We start from the raw sequence: 16,183 nt of genomic DNA, 5'->3' as shown, positions 1-16,183 counted from the left end.
TTTTTTTTTTTTTTTAAAGATTTTATTTATTTTTATTTGAGAGAGAGAGAATGAGAGAGAGGGAGTACATGAGAGGGGGGAGGGTCAGAGGGAGAAGCAGACTCCCCGCTGAGCAGGGAGCCCGATGCGGGACTCGATCCAGGGACTCCAGGATCATGACCTGAGCCGAAGGCAGTCGCTTAACCAAATGAGCCACCCAGGCGCCCGAGATTGTGCATTTCTAATGAGCTCCCAGACAATGCTGATTCTACTAGTCTGGGGACTACGCTTTGAGAACTTGTTTCTAGTGAATTTGTTTTAAAGTAGTTGTATTTTTACGCTGTTCAGCGCTTCCCATTACCAATGTTTTCTCTTTACTTCCCTCATTCCATTTCCCATATATTTATCTTATTGGAATCTTTCGAGGTGAATGAAATACTTAAGGAACAAAAAACAGCTGTTTCTAAGAACTTACCACCAGATGGCACCAGAGGCCCATAAGCGTTGCTTCTTAATAGTCAACAAGAGTCCAGCCACAGTTTATACAGCAGTAACTAAGGATCAGGCTCCTCCCAACTTCTGGAACACATGTGTGCTCTAATTCGTTCTTTTCATTTTTCACTTAAACCCCAATAGAATGAAAGAATTGAGATGTTCTGCCTTTAACATTTTTCTTTCCATCTTTTTCTAACATGTTCCAAGATGAGTTCTACTCCTACCATGCTTGGGATGGTATATGAAAGTGCAGAGAGCTTGAATCTGGGGTCTACTCTCCTTGACTTAGTGTTCCATGGCCCGCTGGGCAGGAAAGACGTAAAAACCATCAACAGAATCAAGGAATGAAGGAGCTGAGGTGGTGGAGGGGGCTGCCATATTAGCCAGCCTGCAGTCCTGCATTCCAAGTGCCAAAACTTTAACTCAGAAATGCTAGAGGCTGACTTGGGACCACAACAGAATGGTCCTGGCAATCTTCCTTTCTGATATTTCCTCAAGTCCCTTAACTCCTTCTGGGAGCTTCCCGCCTCAGCAAGACAGGACCCCCTTGGACTGGTCTCTGCTAGCTTCATCCTCAACCCAGATGGTATCACTCTGTTTCTGTATAGTTATATTTATGTACATCAACATGTAGTTCTTTTTTTTTTAAGATTTTATTTATTTATTTGTCAGAGAGAAAGAGAGCACAAGTAGGGGAAGAGGCAGGCAGAGGGAGAAGCAGGCTTCCCACTGAGCAAGGGGCCCGATGCGGGACTTGATCCCAGGACCCTGGGATCATGACCTGAGCCGAAGGCAGACGCTTAACTGACTGAGCCACCCTGGCATCCCCATCAATATGTAGTTCCTAATACTGATAAAGATCATATATGTTCATTATGGAAAATTTGGAAAATACAGAAAAAGACGTAGAAGAAGATAAAATGTCACTCATAATCCCTCTGCTTGGAGATAACTTCTACTGACATGTTGGATCCATATTCTAACTACCTTTTTCCTAAGCAGTTTTTGTATACATATACCCACATATATATGTATATATTTACTTTTTAAACCTCAAATTGGGACCACACATTACACACTATATTTGGCAACATGCCCATTTCACCTAATGGCCTAAATTGAATATTTCCCCGTATCATTGAGGGGGAATGGTATGATTTTTCTAAAATATGATTTCATTGGCTGAATGATATTCCATCTCATGGTATTCCATGATTTATTTGATCCATTTATTGTATTAAAAGCAAGATTAGGCAGGCAGTGTGTTTGTACACGGGCATCAGCTAAGAAGTTGGCCAGAAGGAGTGGCCTGTGTGTCAGGTGGGGATACAGAGTGGGGAAGCATCTGTGGAACAGGGCACTGACTGCTCATTTGATGATATGAATGGGTTAGAGAATACCACGTTCTCTGTCCACTCTGTGCTTCAGGGCCAGAGCTGTGGAGGCCGGAGTCATCACTTTTTACTCTGGGTCCCTATGCTCCCAGGATCCATGCAGGGGCAGGGTGGAACATTCCATAAGAATCAGAATATCTGGGACGCCTGGGTGGCTCAGTTGGTTCAGCATCTGCCTTCGGCTCAGGTCATGATCTCAGGGCCCTGGATCAAGTTCTGCATCGGGCTCCCTGCTCAGTGGGGAGTCTGCTTCTCCCTCTGCCCCTCCCCCCTGCTTGTGTGCTCTCTCTCTCTCTCTCTGTCTCAAATAAAAAAATAAATAAAATGTTTTTTTTTTAAAAAAGAATGCTAATATTTACACTGCACTTCTTCTGCCGTGATGGGACAGGGATATCCGATATTTGGGAGGTTGAGATTGTGTCCAGGAAACATGGCCGACTGTCTGGTCTTTGAGATGGAGTTAAATTCTGTCTAGAGTGGCACTTCTGGATGGTTACTGTGGTTAAGGCTTTGTTTTTGACATGCCACAGCTCTGTGTCCACTGAAGGAGGAGAAGAAGGATCCGGATTGGTCCAGGTGACAACACAGAGGATCCAGAAGACAAGTCCACCTCTAGGAGGATACTTTCGCATCCAACTTCCTACCACAGTGATTCCTGGTAAAGGGGCAATTGGAGTGCACCAATGTCTCACTTCCATTTTTTAGGGGCATCCCCAGGCAAACAGCATCCTGAGAGATTGTCAGGCAGGGTGACAGTCTTAAAGCTATTTTGAACGTGGCCTTCTTAAAATTAAAGATCTGGACAATAACAATACCATATCATTGTTAATACGATCCCAACTTTTTAGTTTTGTAGATGTGGAGATTGAGTGGATTAGCTTCCTGGGGCTGTCGTAACAAATCACCGAAACCTTGGTGGGTTGAAACAACAGAAATCTGTTCTCTCGCATTCTGGGGGCCAGAAATCTAAAATCAAGTTGTCAGCAGTGCCCCACTCCCCCTCAAGGGCTCTAGGGGAGGATCTGTTTCCCTGCTCGTCTAGCTTCTGGTGGCTGCTCATATTCCGTGGCCACATCACTCCCACTCCTGCTGCCATGGTCTCACTGTTTCTTCCTCTTCTGTCTCAAAACCTCCTCTGTCTCTCTCTTATAAGGATACATATGATTTCATTTAGGGCCTACCTGGATAACCCAGGATAAGCTCTTCCTCTCAAGATTCTTAACCACATCTTCTGCAATATAAGGTAATATACACTCTTTTGCCTTATAAGGAAATAGTCATAGGTTCCAGGGATTAGGATATTGACATATCTTTCGGAAGGCCACCATTGAGCCCAGTATACTGGAGCTTGCCCAGAGGTCATACAAATAGTTGATGGCAGGGTCTGGATGCGAACTTGGGTATTTGATTATCAGGTCAGTCCTATTCTCTCTGGAGTTTCCTAGGCCAATTTCTATGGTAACCTTGGCCCTTCCAAGTTAAACTCCATGGTGACACCATATGCTATTGAGAATTTTAGTGGTCATAACAATGTAGAAAGAGCTTTCAGATGTCAGTGGTGTGGAACCTTTTCTAAATCCCTAAGAATGTACACATTTCACAGAGGATAAGGAATAGAAGTGATCACACCATTTATTTGGTAAAACCCTAGGAGAATCAGAAAGGAGGCTCAGGAGAGGTCAAGGGTGGCTGTATAAAAATTGGCACATGGTCCAAAAGTCTTCTGCCCTCCCAAGAAGAAAGATGGCTGGGCTTGCAAGAATCTTCTCAGGTGGGAGGAATGGTATTTTTACCCTAATAGGGCCACTTAGGACAAACTGAAGGCTGTGGGCTACTGGAGTCTGATAAATGGGTGAGTGAGGGCCAACAGTGCCCTGTGTCTATGAAGTCCATCCGTGGGTCATGCTTCCCTTCTCATGAGCTGCAACCTGTCTGTAGATCCTCTTCCTGCCACCATGTTCTATTGTGATGTCCTTCACACCACTGCCAAACAATCCAGGAAAGTCAGCCTTAACCTGGCCTTTGGAAATGGTAATGGCCTCAAATTATCTAAATGTAGAGCAACCTTTTTTAAAAGGAGGAGAATTTTGTTTGCACTTTAGAAATACAGTGGTATTTTCTTAACACTCCCAGGCCGTGTGGAATTCAAGAGGAAGACCCTTGAGGAATTAGAAGGCATTCTGGGTTAAGTGTAAACCCGTCTCTCTTGGTTGGGCAGCTTCTGAATCTCCTTGGGTCTCACTTTCTTCATCTCTAGAGTAGGCATTAGGATACCTACATGGCCCACCTTACAGGGCTTTCGGGAGTAGCTAATGAAATGGAAACTTTCGGTAAAGCAAGAACCAGAGTTCAACCACGAGCAGGGCTTAAGCACAGAGGGCTGTTATTTCTCTGTGGGGCTGTGGAATGGGGAAGCAGATGGTTGGGCTTAAAAGAATTCTAATAGAGAAGCCGAAGTTCAATGCCAACATTCCTCAGCTGGGTTGGCTAAGCTTTTATGGGCGCCAGGTGCTATGTACCTCCCCCAACTGCCTATGAAAGGTGGCCAACTTTTCTCTGTTCTCAGGGCCAGCTAGAGTTTTCCAGGGGAAACCCACTATTTCATAAGGCTTTCAGGCATTACCAGGGTGTCTGGAGTGTATATTTGGAGTTGACAGTGGAGATGGTTTTGTCTGATGTGATGATGCTCTCTGCTTGCTATAAGATGGGATACTGATTAAAGGTATCACAATATAAAAAGGCCTCTCCTTGTATTTGCCTTAGGAAACACATGGTTAACTGGGCTGGGGTTTCACTCAAAGGCATATTTTGAACTTGAGGGTCTCCTGTATAATTAGTGGACACCCTGACATTTTTTCTCTGTTATTTTGATGAGGAAACCTCATGCAGTGGAGTAATTAGTATTTTGTATGTTTTATATCAAAACCTTGTCCCACAGATGTCCCCGTGTGTATATCCGCTAGTCACCTTCGCAAGCTCTTACAGAACAATGCTGATAGCCTTACATCCAGGTACCTCAACGTCACTGACCTCATTGTAACGGAGGAGCTGAAGTCTTGCTATGAGCATGTGTGGACCCTCTCCTGGTCCACCCAAGTTGGAGATTTGCCCAATTTCATGAGGGTATGTATGGTAGTGGTGTGGGTTTGGTGTCTGGGAGCAATTTTGTAAAAAAAAAAAAAATCAGAATTATATGAGTGAAAACCATCATGAATTATTAATTTTGTTGGAATATTCAAGTAAAGGGGTTCAGTGATCTTCTTTTGGGAAGTTTTCAAGGCATGTTTTGCATCTCATACATTAAATTGCTAGTAAAGCAATTTAAACCCAACATCTCCTTCCCTAACTCGGTGTAGGTAGAAGTTGTTGGTCAGTGTCCACCATACAATAATTCTACATCTGTTATTAGATAATTTAAGCAGATGTGATTGACTTAGATTATCATGGAGGCAGATGGCACAGCAGAAGGAAGTTTCAAAAAGGATTTGCTGTCTCTGGATAATGACAAAACCAGATGCTCTTGCATATTTAGGGTTTTAAAAAATAATCTAATGACCATCTAGCATTTGGTTATTATAAAATGAAACCCAAGATAAAATTTTATCCCCGTTATATGGTATTATGGGTCATCTGGTTTTCAAACAAAATATTGGGGTGGAGATGGAGGATGGATGAGAGTCATAGCACTTTTCCCCTTACCTTTATGTGAAAAGACCCTTTATCATGAGATTTAGACTTCTATTAGATTAGATGTCTGTTCCGTGACAGAATTCACCAGAAATATAACCATTTCAGGTCTCTGATGCAAATCTAACTGGAGTGAACCCTGCTGCAACCATGCAGGTGGTGTATGATGGTGGAGTTTTTCTTGGACCCATATTTGGAGACATGTTGGTTACTGCTAACCAGCACACTCAGGTGAGAGCAGATGGACCGCCCAAAGTGCAAGTACCACTTCCAGGTGTCTCAGTCCCTCCCGGATATGTAACGTGGACCAGTTTCAAGGATCAGTTTTCCAATCCATAAAACAGAGACAGTTATGCCTGTCCTCTCTCTACTTCCACAGTGCATAAAAAACGCTTTGAAAATAGAAGCACTTTGTAAGCACAGCATCCTATTATTATAATTATCAATGCTGTTATTATGGTACCAAAAATGGAGAACCTCTGTAGCTACATAGGATTTATTACCTCCACACAGTGGCACTGGAAAGTAAATGAGCTAAGTCAGTGCCTTATCTCTTTAAAATGTCTTTTTATCTTTTCCGTCTGCCCATATTCCTGTTATAAGTCATCTGCTTTTAATTTGAGAAAATTTAAAATGTTAAAACTATAAAGAATAATGTAACCAACACCTGGGTATCCAAACCAAAGGTTAATAATTGCCAGTATTTTGACAGATTATGTTTTGTGTGTGTTTATGAATAAAACACTAGAGATAAAATTGAAATGTTCTTTATCATGTATGCCTTCGTGCCATCCCCACACCCCTTCCCCCCATAAGCAAACAGTATTATAAATATAGTGTGTGCTTTTAATCCATATTTTATATGTAGAGCATCAAACAAGTCCTATTTTTTTCACCTTCCCCATCTCCAAGTATTGTAGAGTTCCACCAGATTAACATTAGTAACAGTGAGAGGAAGACTCATGCAGTCTCTTATTGGGGACCTACCATTCTAGGACAAAAAGACCCCAAACCAAATGCCCAAGTACACTGTTTTCCAGGTGCATATCCACGTAGTACAATGGAAGGAAGGTGCCTACTTTGTTGGCATGTACCAGCAAATAAAGGACTTTTCACAGGTATCCAGTTGAATATAATCTAGAGTGATAAAAAGTCCTTGGGCAATTTGAATTTTATTAAATTTACTACAGAGAGGAAATTTATTCAAGATTTAGCATATTTGATTGTAGAAATGTTAGGTTTCAGCAAAACAACTGTCATTTTAAGAAAGCCTAACATATTTTGAATCACTCATTAGGGTTTGTAACTGAGAAATAGAAGAAAAAAAAAATGAGTCATTAAACAGGTTAATTTGGGCACATTTCACAAGTGCTTTCTGAATACTCTTGAGCACATGAAATGCATACATTTGCCTTTAATTCTTCTGCATTTTTTTCAGGTGGTTGTGCGAGTGAATGATATACCAGCCCATTGCTCAGGTTCCTGTTCTTTCCAGTACCTTGAAGGGTCCACTCCCCAGGTCCACTCTGTGTGGTATTCCCTTGGTATGATTTGTGAGTTGGCATTGAGATAGTCATGAACTTCAGACTCAGAGTGATTTGTTAGAGGCCATGTACCTGGTGGTGGGTGGACAGAAGGTGCATCAATTCATGGGGTGGATGTTAAGTGATGCAGCAGAAAGTGTATTTTTTGTTCAATCTAAATGATATGGTTATGGTTTGAAATGGAGACAGGTGGAGCATTTTTTCTTTTTTTGAGAGAGAGAGAAAGAGAGAGAGAGAGAGTGCACACCTGAGCAGGGGAAGGGCAGAGGGAGAGGAAGAGAGAGAATCCCAAGCAGGGTCCATGCTGAGCAGGGAGCCCAACATGGGGCTCAATCTCACAACCCTGAGATCATGACCTGAGCTGAAACCAAGAGTCAGACACTTAACCGACTGAGCCACCCAGGTGCCCCGAGACAGGTGGAGTTTTGATCACCTAAAATGTTTTATTCTCTTTGTCCCTTGTTTTGAAATTTGTTTATTTTGATTGTTTTTCATTTTTTAAAAGTTGACTCGTGATCTCTTATTCCTAGTTTGAGAAAACTTCAGATGGGGGCTGTATACTGCCATAATAAATATAGATGCCCAATATTTGAGTCAGCATTCAACTCCTTGAATTTTGGGAGGGGAAGGTGAGAGGGAATGAACATTTGACATTAGACAGAGTTCTCTTAAATGGAGTTACATCACTGAGAGATGACTTTGTTCTTTTCTTTTTTTTTTCCCCTCTTTTAAGATGGTGACACCAACCTACTGGTTTATATTTTTGGAACTAGTTTCTCCGGTGACCCCCAGGCCCTGGAGGTTACAGTGAACAACACGATTTGCAAAGTTCTTTTCTCAAACCAAACGAACGTGGTCTGTCAGACAGACCTGCTACCTGTCGGAATGCACCCACTCTCCATGGTGGTGAGACCTTTTGGTCATGCCATCAACGCCAGTGGAGAAGCCCTCTTCCTAAGCGTGGAGCCCAGACTGGATGCTGTGGAGCCTTCCAGAGCTGCAGAGATTGGTAAGCTGGGGAGCACCCCACCATGCATCTGACCCTCTGAAGCTAGCATGCTTGCCGATATGAGGAACCTAGTCCTGTCACGTGATAAATTCTATATCCCCTACGAGTCACAGCTTTTTGTTTTCTGCCATCAGCAATTTTGTCTAATGAGCTACAGACTTTTGAGCCCTTAAATGAAGTCGCTTGCCCCATAAAGGATCATAGTTGGCTGAGGGTGTCAGGCATAACTGGGTCAGTTACTGAGGCACTGGGACAATTCGGTCCAGGGGGAACAACACCAGATTGGGAGTTGGGACATGTGCCTGGGTTTTTGTCCTGCGAAAGTCAGATATGTGACCTTAGGAGTTTCAGTTACTTTTATGGGATGCATTTTCCTAATAACGATGATGATGGGCACAGTATCATTTACTGAGTACCTCATCTGGGCAGTCGCACTCCCTAAATGCCTAGAGCTGCTCCAAAGATGGAATTATTATCCACTTTTTTTAGATGAGGTAATGGTGGTTGGAAGCAGAGTGACTGGCCCAAGGCTTTCCAATGGGAAAAGGTAGAGCTAGCTGCAAACTGGGATTTTCAGAAGCTCAGCCTCCTGCTTCTTCTATGCCGCCCTGCTGACTTAGCTATGCAGCGGGCCTGATGATGCCTGACTCACAAGCTTCCTACTTCTGTGTGAGATTAAAATGAGCCAACAGGTGGGAAAGGACCTTGAAAAGTAAAAACATTTGCAAATATGAAGCACAGGCCTTATGTACACAATCGTTTGTGGACTGATGTACAGTTGGATACTTGGCTAGCATGCAAAGCCAACTACTATTTGAGTGGGCAGTAGACAGAAGGCAGTGGGTCTTACCGACATTGACCCCGTGGATTGTAGGTTAGTGCCATGGAAACCAGGGATCTCTCCATGCCTTCTGAGGGATGCAACCAGTTAAAAACAACCCAGCCAGATTGTAAGAATGTCAGGAAAACTCACACTTATATGTGTTAATGTATGATTTTTTAGAGCATAAAACTACTTTCTTTAATGTCTTGGATTTGTGTCATTGTTTATTCTCTTGGTCAAAGAATGGTGGCTTAGAACATTTTTTTTTTTTTTAAAGCAGCATTTCCTGCCATAGACTCATTGCTCAAAGGAACAGCTCATTTCTGACTTGACTTTGCCTAGAAGAGTGAATTATGAGGCCCACCCTGACTCATCTCTGCACAGGAACCGAGCAAGCTTGCTCTGTTTCTCGGTGGTTTCAGGCAGGGACCAGATGATATGGGGAGCTCGGGGTGAAAGATCATATTCTCTAGGAACTCAGTAATTATTGGTTTGAATTTAGGGCCTAAAATAGTGTCTTCTCCTGAGATTTTTAAGTGGCTTTGATCTTCTTAGAAGGTTGGCTTTGCAGTTCAGGTCACACAAACCCGCCTTCAGCTCCTCTCCACCCCCCACCAACTGGATTGCACACACCTCAAGTGCACACATGGGACCTTGTCATCTTCACTTCCCCTCTGTAGAGTGCTTTTCACAGGCGGGGTGGCCAACTGTCCTGTTTTCTTGGGACTGAGGGGTCTCCCAGGACATGAGACTTTTTAGTTTTAAAGTGAGGCTTTGGAACTCAGTGCTAAACCTTGGCAAGTCCCAGGCAAAGCAGGATGAGTTGGTCACCCTATCAGGGCATGCGGTACCAGTGATGCGTAGTGCAGGGATTTGTCTAGGAGGAGTGCACTTCATCCTTCTATACTTTAGTAAAAGATGGAAGACTCCGAGAAGGGGTAGTGTATGATGGGTGCAAGTCGGCTTTTAGTAAGACTAAGGGGAAAGGGAAGGAGCTAGAGAGAGGCTCTAGCTCCTACTTTTCTAATTACTGGCTCTAAACTTTCCCTGTTAACCCTTCCTCTGCTCTGCCACTTACCTAGTATCAACCAGTGTCAATCGATCAATCAATCAATCAACATTATAAAGCCCCGCGCTAGATGCTGAAGATCTTGGCACTCAAAGTGTGGTTCTGGACCAAGTGGTATCTGCATCATCTGGGAGTTTTTTAGAAACGCAGAGTCTCAGCCTCCACCCCAGACCTCCTGAATCAATTTGCACTTTAACAGGATCCTCAGGCAATTTCTAGGAATAGTACAGTTTGAGAAATGCTGCTATGGGGAGTTTAAATAGAACCAGATTGAGGCCTACCAGCCAAGAATTTACAGAATAGCTTTATATGTAATGAATACATAAAGTATTGTAATCAATAACATTTGAAATCACCACTTGCCCATATGCAGAAGCACCCTAGAAAGGGTTTTTTTTTTTTTTTTTTTTTTTTAAGAGAGAGAGAGAGTGTGTGAGGGGGAGATGGAGAGGGAGAGAGAGAGAGAGAATCCTCAAGCAGACTCCCTGCTGAGTGCGGAGCCTGACATGGGACTTGATCCCAGGACCCTGAGATCATGACCTGAGCCGAAATTTTCCATTACCTTGTCTTCCAGATCATTGATACATTCTTCTGCATCCTGTAATCTGTTGATTCCTTCTAGTGTGTTTTTTAATTTCAGTTATTGTATTCAACTCTGTTTTTTTTTTTTTAAAGATTTTATTTATTTATTTGAGAGAGAGAGCACATAAGAGGGGGGAGGGTCAGAAGGAGAAGCAGACTCCCCACAGAGCAGGGAGCCCGATGCGGGACTTGATCCAGGGACTCCAGGATCATGACCTGAGCCGAAGGTAGTCGCTTAACCAACTGAGCCACCCACGCGCCCCAACTCTGACTGGTTTTTAAAAATATATTCTCTTTATTGAAGCTCTCACCAAGTTTTTCCATTCTTTTCTCCAGCCTAGTGAGTATCTTTATGATCATTACTTTAAATTCTTTATCAGGTATGTTACTTATTTTGGTTCCACTTAATTCTTTTACTAAGTTTTTTTCTTGTTTTTTCTTTTGGAGCATATTCCTCTGTCTCCCCATTTTGCATGACTTTCTGTGTTTGTTTCTATGGATTAGGCAAAATGGCTGCTTCTCTGGAGTTGGGCAGACTGTGTGTATTTTTGCTGACTGGAGCTATGGATGTATATGCTAGTTACTCTTTTAAACCATGACTTTTTACAGAGAGAATAAAGAAACAAATAATAATAAAATTAAAAAAATAAGATGAAAGAAGAAAAAAGAAAGAAGAAAAAAAAGGAGAAAAGAAAAAAGAACAAGAAAGAACAAAACCAAGAAAAAAAATAAAAACAAAATAAGACATTTTAAAAAGTAAAAATACAATAAGACAGTATAAATTAAAACAAACAAAACCCCCCACAACTCCACAGTTTGTTTTCTGTGCCCTAGCACCACAGGGTGGTTGGTGCAAGCTTGTGGACCATGGGCTTGCTAAAGTCATAAGCTCACCAAGATGACTGAACATTCCAGTTATGGTGTCTAGACCCTACTCTGGTCTAGGCTTTTATGGTGGGATAGGATTGTGAACTGTGTCATTCTCCAGTCCCCGTGATCTGAAGAGCTTTCTGGCAGCAACTCAACCACTTGGCAGAGTTTTAGTGTTGTCTCTTTTATATGCTAGTTGCTCTTTAAACTGCAGGTTTTTTTGTGTTCCCAAGGACAGAAGGATCTATTCCTGGTCCTTCAGTACTGTTCCTCACCACAGCCATTTGCAACATCGAGGGTGGGGGTTCTTGTTACTGTCTTTGCATATCTCTCACTGTTCTCTTGCCATTCTCTCTGTCTTTGGCTGTTTAATAGCTAGCTGGTCAGTCAGCTCTCAGTTCTTCTTCAGGAGGAATTGTTCTATTAAGAGGTGTAATTTGGTATGTTCTGTGGAGGAGGTGAGTTCAGAGTCTTCCTACATTGCCATCTTGAACTGGAACCTATTATCATCGTGATTTTGATTTGAATTTTCCTAATGACTAATGATGTTGAACATCTTTTCATGTCCTTCCTAACCATTTGTGTATCTTTGGAGAAATGCTCATCCAAATCCTTTGGCCATTTATTATTGAGTTATAAGAGTTCTTTATATATGGTGGGTAAGAGTCTCATCAGATATATGAGTTGCATGTATTTTTTTCCCTTTTTGTGGGTTGTCTTTTTATTTTCTTGATAGTATTCTTTGGAGCACAAAAGTTGTTTTTAAATTTTTTAAAATTTTAATTCCAGTGTAATTAACATACAGTATTATATTATTTCAGGTGTACAGTATAATGATTCAACAATTCTATATATTACTCATTGTTCATCATGATAAGTGTACTCTTAATCCCCTTTACCTATTTCACTCATTCCCCCACCCACCTCCCCTCTGGTAACTGTTTATTCTCTGTAGTTGAGTCTGTTTTTTAGTTTATCTTTTTTTCCCCTTTGTTCATTTGTTTTGTTGCTTAAATACTATATATGAGTGAAATCATATGGTATTTGACTTTCTCTGACTGGCTTATTTCATTTAGCAATATACTCTCTAGCTCCATCCATGTTGTTGCAAATGGCAAGATTTCATTTTTTATGGCTGAATATTCTGAGATATATAGATATATATATCTCACATCTTCTTTATCCATTCTTTATCCATTGATGGACACTTGGGTTACTTCCATAATTTTACTATTGTAAATAATGTTGCAATAAACATAGGGGTGCATGTATCCCTTTGAATTAGTATTTTCATATTCTTTGGGTAAATACTCAGTAATGTGATTACTAGATTGTAGGGTAGTTCTATTTTTAATTTTTGAGGAACCTCCATAATGTTTTCTTTTTTCTTTTTTTTTTTTTAAAGATTTTATTTATTTATTTGACAGAGAGAGACACAGCGAGAGAGGGAACACAAGCAGGGGCAGTGGGAGAGAGAGAAGCAGGCTTCCCGCAGAGCAGGGAGCCCGATGCGGGGCTCGATCCCAGGACCCTGGGATCATGACCTGAGCCGAAGGCAGACGCTTAACGACTGAGCCACCCAGGCGCCCCATACTGTTTTCTACAGTAGTTGGATCAGTTTGCATTCCCATCAATAATGCACGAGGGTTCTGTTTTCTCCACATCCTCATGAACACTTGTTTCTTGACTTTTCGATTTTAGCCATTCTGACAGGTATGAGTTGATATTGCATTATGGTTTTAATTTGCATTTCCCTGATGATGAGAGATGTTGAGCATCTTTTCATGTGTCTGTTGGCCATCTGTATGTCTTCTTTGGAGAAATGTCTGTTCATATCTTATGCCCATTTTTAAATTAGATGATTTGCTTTGTGGTGTTGAGTTGTGTAAGTTCTTTATGTATTTTGGATGCTAATCCTTTATCAGATATGTCATTTGCAAATATCTTCTCCCATTCAGTAGGTTGTTTTTTTAGTTTTGTTGGTTGCTTCTTGCTATACAGAAGCTTTTTATTTTGATGTAGCCCCAATAGTTTATTTTGCTTTGGTTTCCTTCAGGAAACATCTGGAGAGATGTTGTTACAGCTGATGTCAGAGAAACGACTGCCTGTTCTCTCTTCTAGGGTTTTTATGGTTTCAGGTCTCCACTTAGGTCCCTAATCCATTTTGAGTTTATTTTTGTGTATGCTCTAAGTGCGTGGGCCCATTTCATTCTTTTGCATGTAGCTGTCCAGTTTTTCCAACACCATTTGTGGAAGAGACTGTCTTTTTCCCATTCCATTCTCTTATCTCTTTTGTTGAAGATTAATTAACCATATAATTGTGGGTTTATTTCTGGGATTTATATTCTGTTCCTTTGATCTATGTGTCTCTTTTTGTGCTAGTACCATATTGTTTTGATTACTACAACTTTGTAGTATAACTTGAAGTCTGGAATTATGATACCTCCAGTTTCCTTTTTTTTTTTCAAAATTGCTTTGGCTGTTCAGGGTCTTCTGTGGTTCCATACAAATTTTAGGATTGTTTGTTCTAGTTCTGTGAAAAATGCTTTTGGTATTTTGATATGGACTGCATTAAATCTGTATATTGCTTTGTGTAGTATGGCCGTTTTAACTATTTTTGTTCTTCCAATCCATGAGCATGGAATGTCTTTCTGTTTGTGTCATCTTCAGTTTCTTTCATCAATATTTTATGTTTCCAGAGTACAAATCTTTCACCTATTTGGTTAAATTTATTTTATTAATTTTGGTGCAATTGTAGATGGGATTTTAAAAAAATTTCTCTTTCTGTTACTTCATTATTAGTGTGTAAAAATGCAATGGGTTTCTGTACATTGATTTTGTATCCTGCAACTTTACTGAATTCATTTATCAGTTTTAGCAATTTTTTGGTGGAGTCTTTAGCATTTTCTACCTATAGTATCATATCATCTGCAAATAGTGGATGTTTTATTTCTTCATTGCCAATTTGGATGCCTTTTATTCCCTTCTTTTGTCTGATTGCTGTGGGTGGGGCTTCCAGTACTATGTTGAATAAAAATGGCAGGAGTGGACATCCCTGTCTTGTTCTTGACCTTACAAGAAAAGCTCTTAAGTTTTTCACCATTGAGGATGATGTTAGCTGTAGGTTTTTCATATAAGCCCTTTATTATGTTGAGGTATGTACCCTCTAAACCAACTTTGTTGAGGATTTTTATCATAAATTGATGTTGTGCTTTGTCAAATGCCTTTTCTGCATCTATTGAAATGATCATATTGTTTTTATCCTTTCTCTTCTTGATATGATGTATCATGTTTATTGATTTGCAAATATTGAACCACCCTTGCATCCCAGAAATAAGTACCACTTGGTCAAGGTGAATATTTTTAATGGACTGTTGTATACAGTTTGTTAATATTTTATTGAGGATTTTTGCACCTATGTTCATCCAGAATATTGGCCTCTAGTTCTCTTTTTTTGTGGTATCTTTATCTGGTTTGGTATCAGGGTAATGCTGGCCTCATAGAATGAATTTGGAAGCTTTCTTTCATCTTCTATTTTTTGGAATAGCTTGAGAAGAATAGGGATAAACTCTTCTATAAATGTTTGGTAGAATTCGCCTGTGAAGCCATCTGGTCCTGGACTTTTGTTTGTTGGGAATTTTTTGATTACTGACTCAATTTCATTGCTGGTAATTGGGTTCTTCAAGTTTTCTGTTTCTTCATGCTTCAGTTTTGGTAGGTTCTATGTTTCTAGGAATTTATCAATTCTGTCTAAATTGTCCAGTAATTGGCATATAATTTTTTTTATAATATTCTTTTCCAATTCTTTGTATTTCTGTGTTGTCAGTTTTTATTTCTCCTCTTTTATTTCTGGTTTTGCTGATTTGAGTCCTCTCTCTTTCTGTTTTGACAAGTCGGGCTACAGGTTTATCAATTTGGTCAGTCTTTTCAAAGACCAACTCCCGGTTTCATTGATCTGTTCTATTGTGTTTTATGTTATTTCTGTTCTAATCTTTATTATTTCCTTCATTCTGCTGGTTTTGGGTTTTGTTTGTTCTTTGTCTAGTTCCTTTAGATGTCAGGGTAGGTTGTTAATATGAGATTTTTCTTGCTTCTTGAGGTAGGCCTGTATTTCTGTAAACTTCCCTCTTAGAACTGCTTTTGTTACATCCCAAAGATTTTGGACCATTGTGTTTTCATTTTCATTTGTAATTTTTGACTTCTTCTTTGATTTCTTGGTTGACCCATTCATTGTTTAGTAACATGTTATTTAACCTCCATGTATTTGTGGTCTTTCCAGATTTTTTCTTGTGATTTATTTCTAGTTTCGTAGTGTTGTGGTCAGAAAAGATGCATGGTATGACTTCGATCTTTTTGGATTTATTGAGATTTGTTTTATGGCCTATTGTGTGATATATTCTGGAGAATGTTCCATATGCACTTGAAAAGAATGTGTGTTCTGCTGTTTTAGGATGGAATGTTCTGAATATGTCCATTAGATCCATATGGTCCCATATGTCCTCCAAAGACACTGCTTCCTCATTGATTTTCTAGATGATCTGTCCATTGACATAAGTGAGCTATTAAAATCCCCTACTGTTACTGTATTAGTATCTATTATTTCCTTTATGATTGTTATTAACTGTTTATGTATTTGGGTGTTCCTATGTTGGGTGCATAAATAATTACAATTGTTATATCTTGTTGGATTTTTCCCTTTATTATTATATAGTGTCCTTCTTTGTCTCTTGT

The 16,183-nt window shown here is 40.4% G+C and overlaps 1 protein-coding gene across 1 annotated transcript in view; it reads left to right on the top strand.

Annotated features, from left to right (window-relative positions):
- PKHD1 (PKHD1 ciliary IPT domain containing fibrocystin/polyductin) overlaps positions 1–16,183 on the top strand; it is a 321,184-nt gene that overhangs the window by 37,768 nt on the left and 267,233 nt on the right. Inside the window, exons 23-27 of the mRNA XM_081828411.1 lie at positions 2,399–2,526; positions 4,807–4,991; positions 5,664–5,786; positions 6,994–7,099; positions 7,833–8,108. Coding sequence (XP_081684537.1) covers positions 2,399–2,526; positions 4,807–4,991; positions 5,664–5,786; positions 6,994–7,099; positions 7,833–8,108 — 818 coding nt within the window. The remainder of the gene's footprint in view (positions 1–2,398; positions 2,527–4,806; positions 4,992–5,663; positions 5,787–6,993; positions 7,100–7,832; positions 8,109–16,183) is intronic.

Source organism: Leptonychotes weddellii, chromosome 8 (assembly GCF_054177405.1).
Source record: "Leptonychotes weddellii isolate Sample4059 chromosome 8, ASM5417740v2, whole genome shotgun sequence".
In the NCBI taxonomy this organism is placed as follows: Eukaryota; Metazoa; Chordata; class Mammalia; order Carnivora; family Phocidae; genus Leptonychotes; species Leptonychotes weddellii.
The sequence above is the reverse complement of the archived record's forward strand: the minus strand, read 5'-3'. Positions and strand labels throughout refer to the sequence as shown.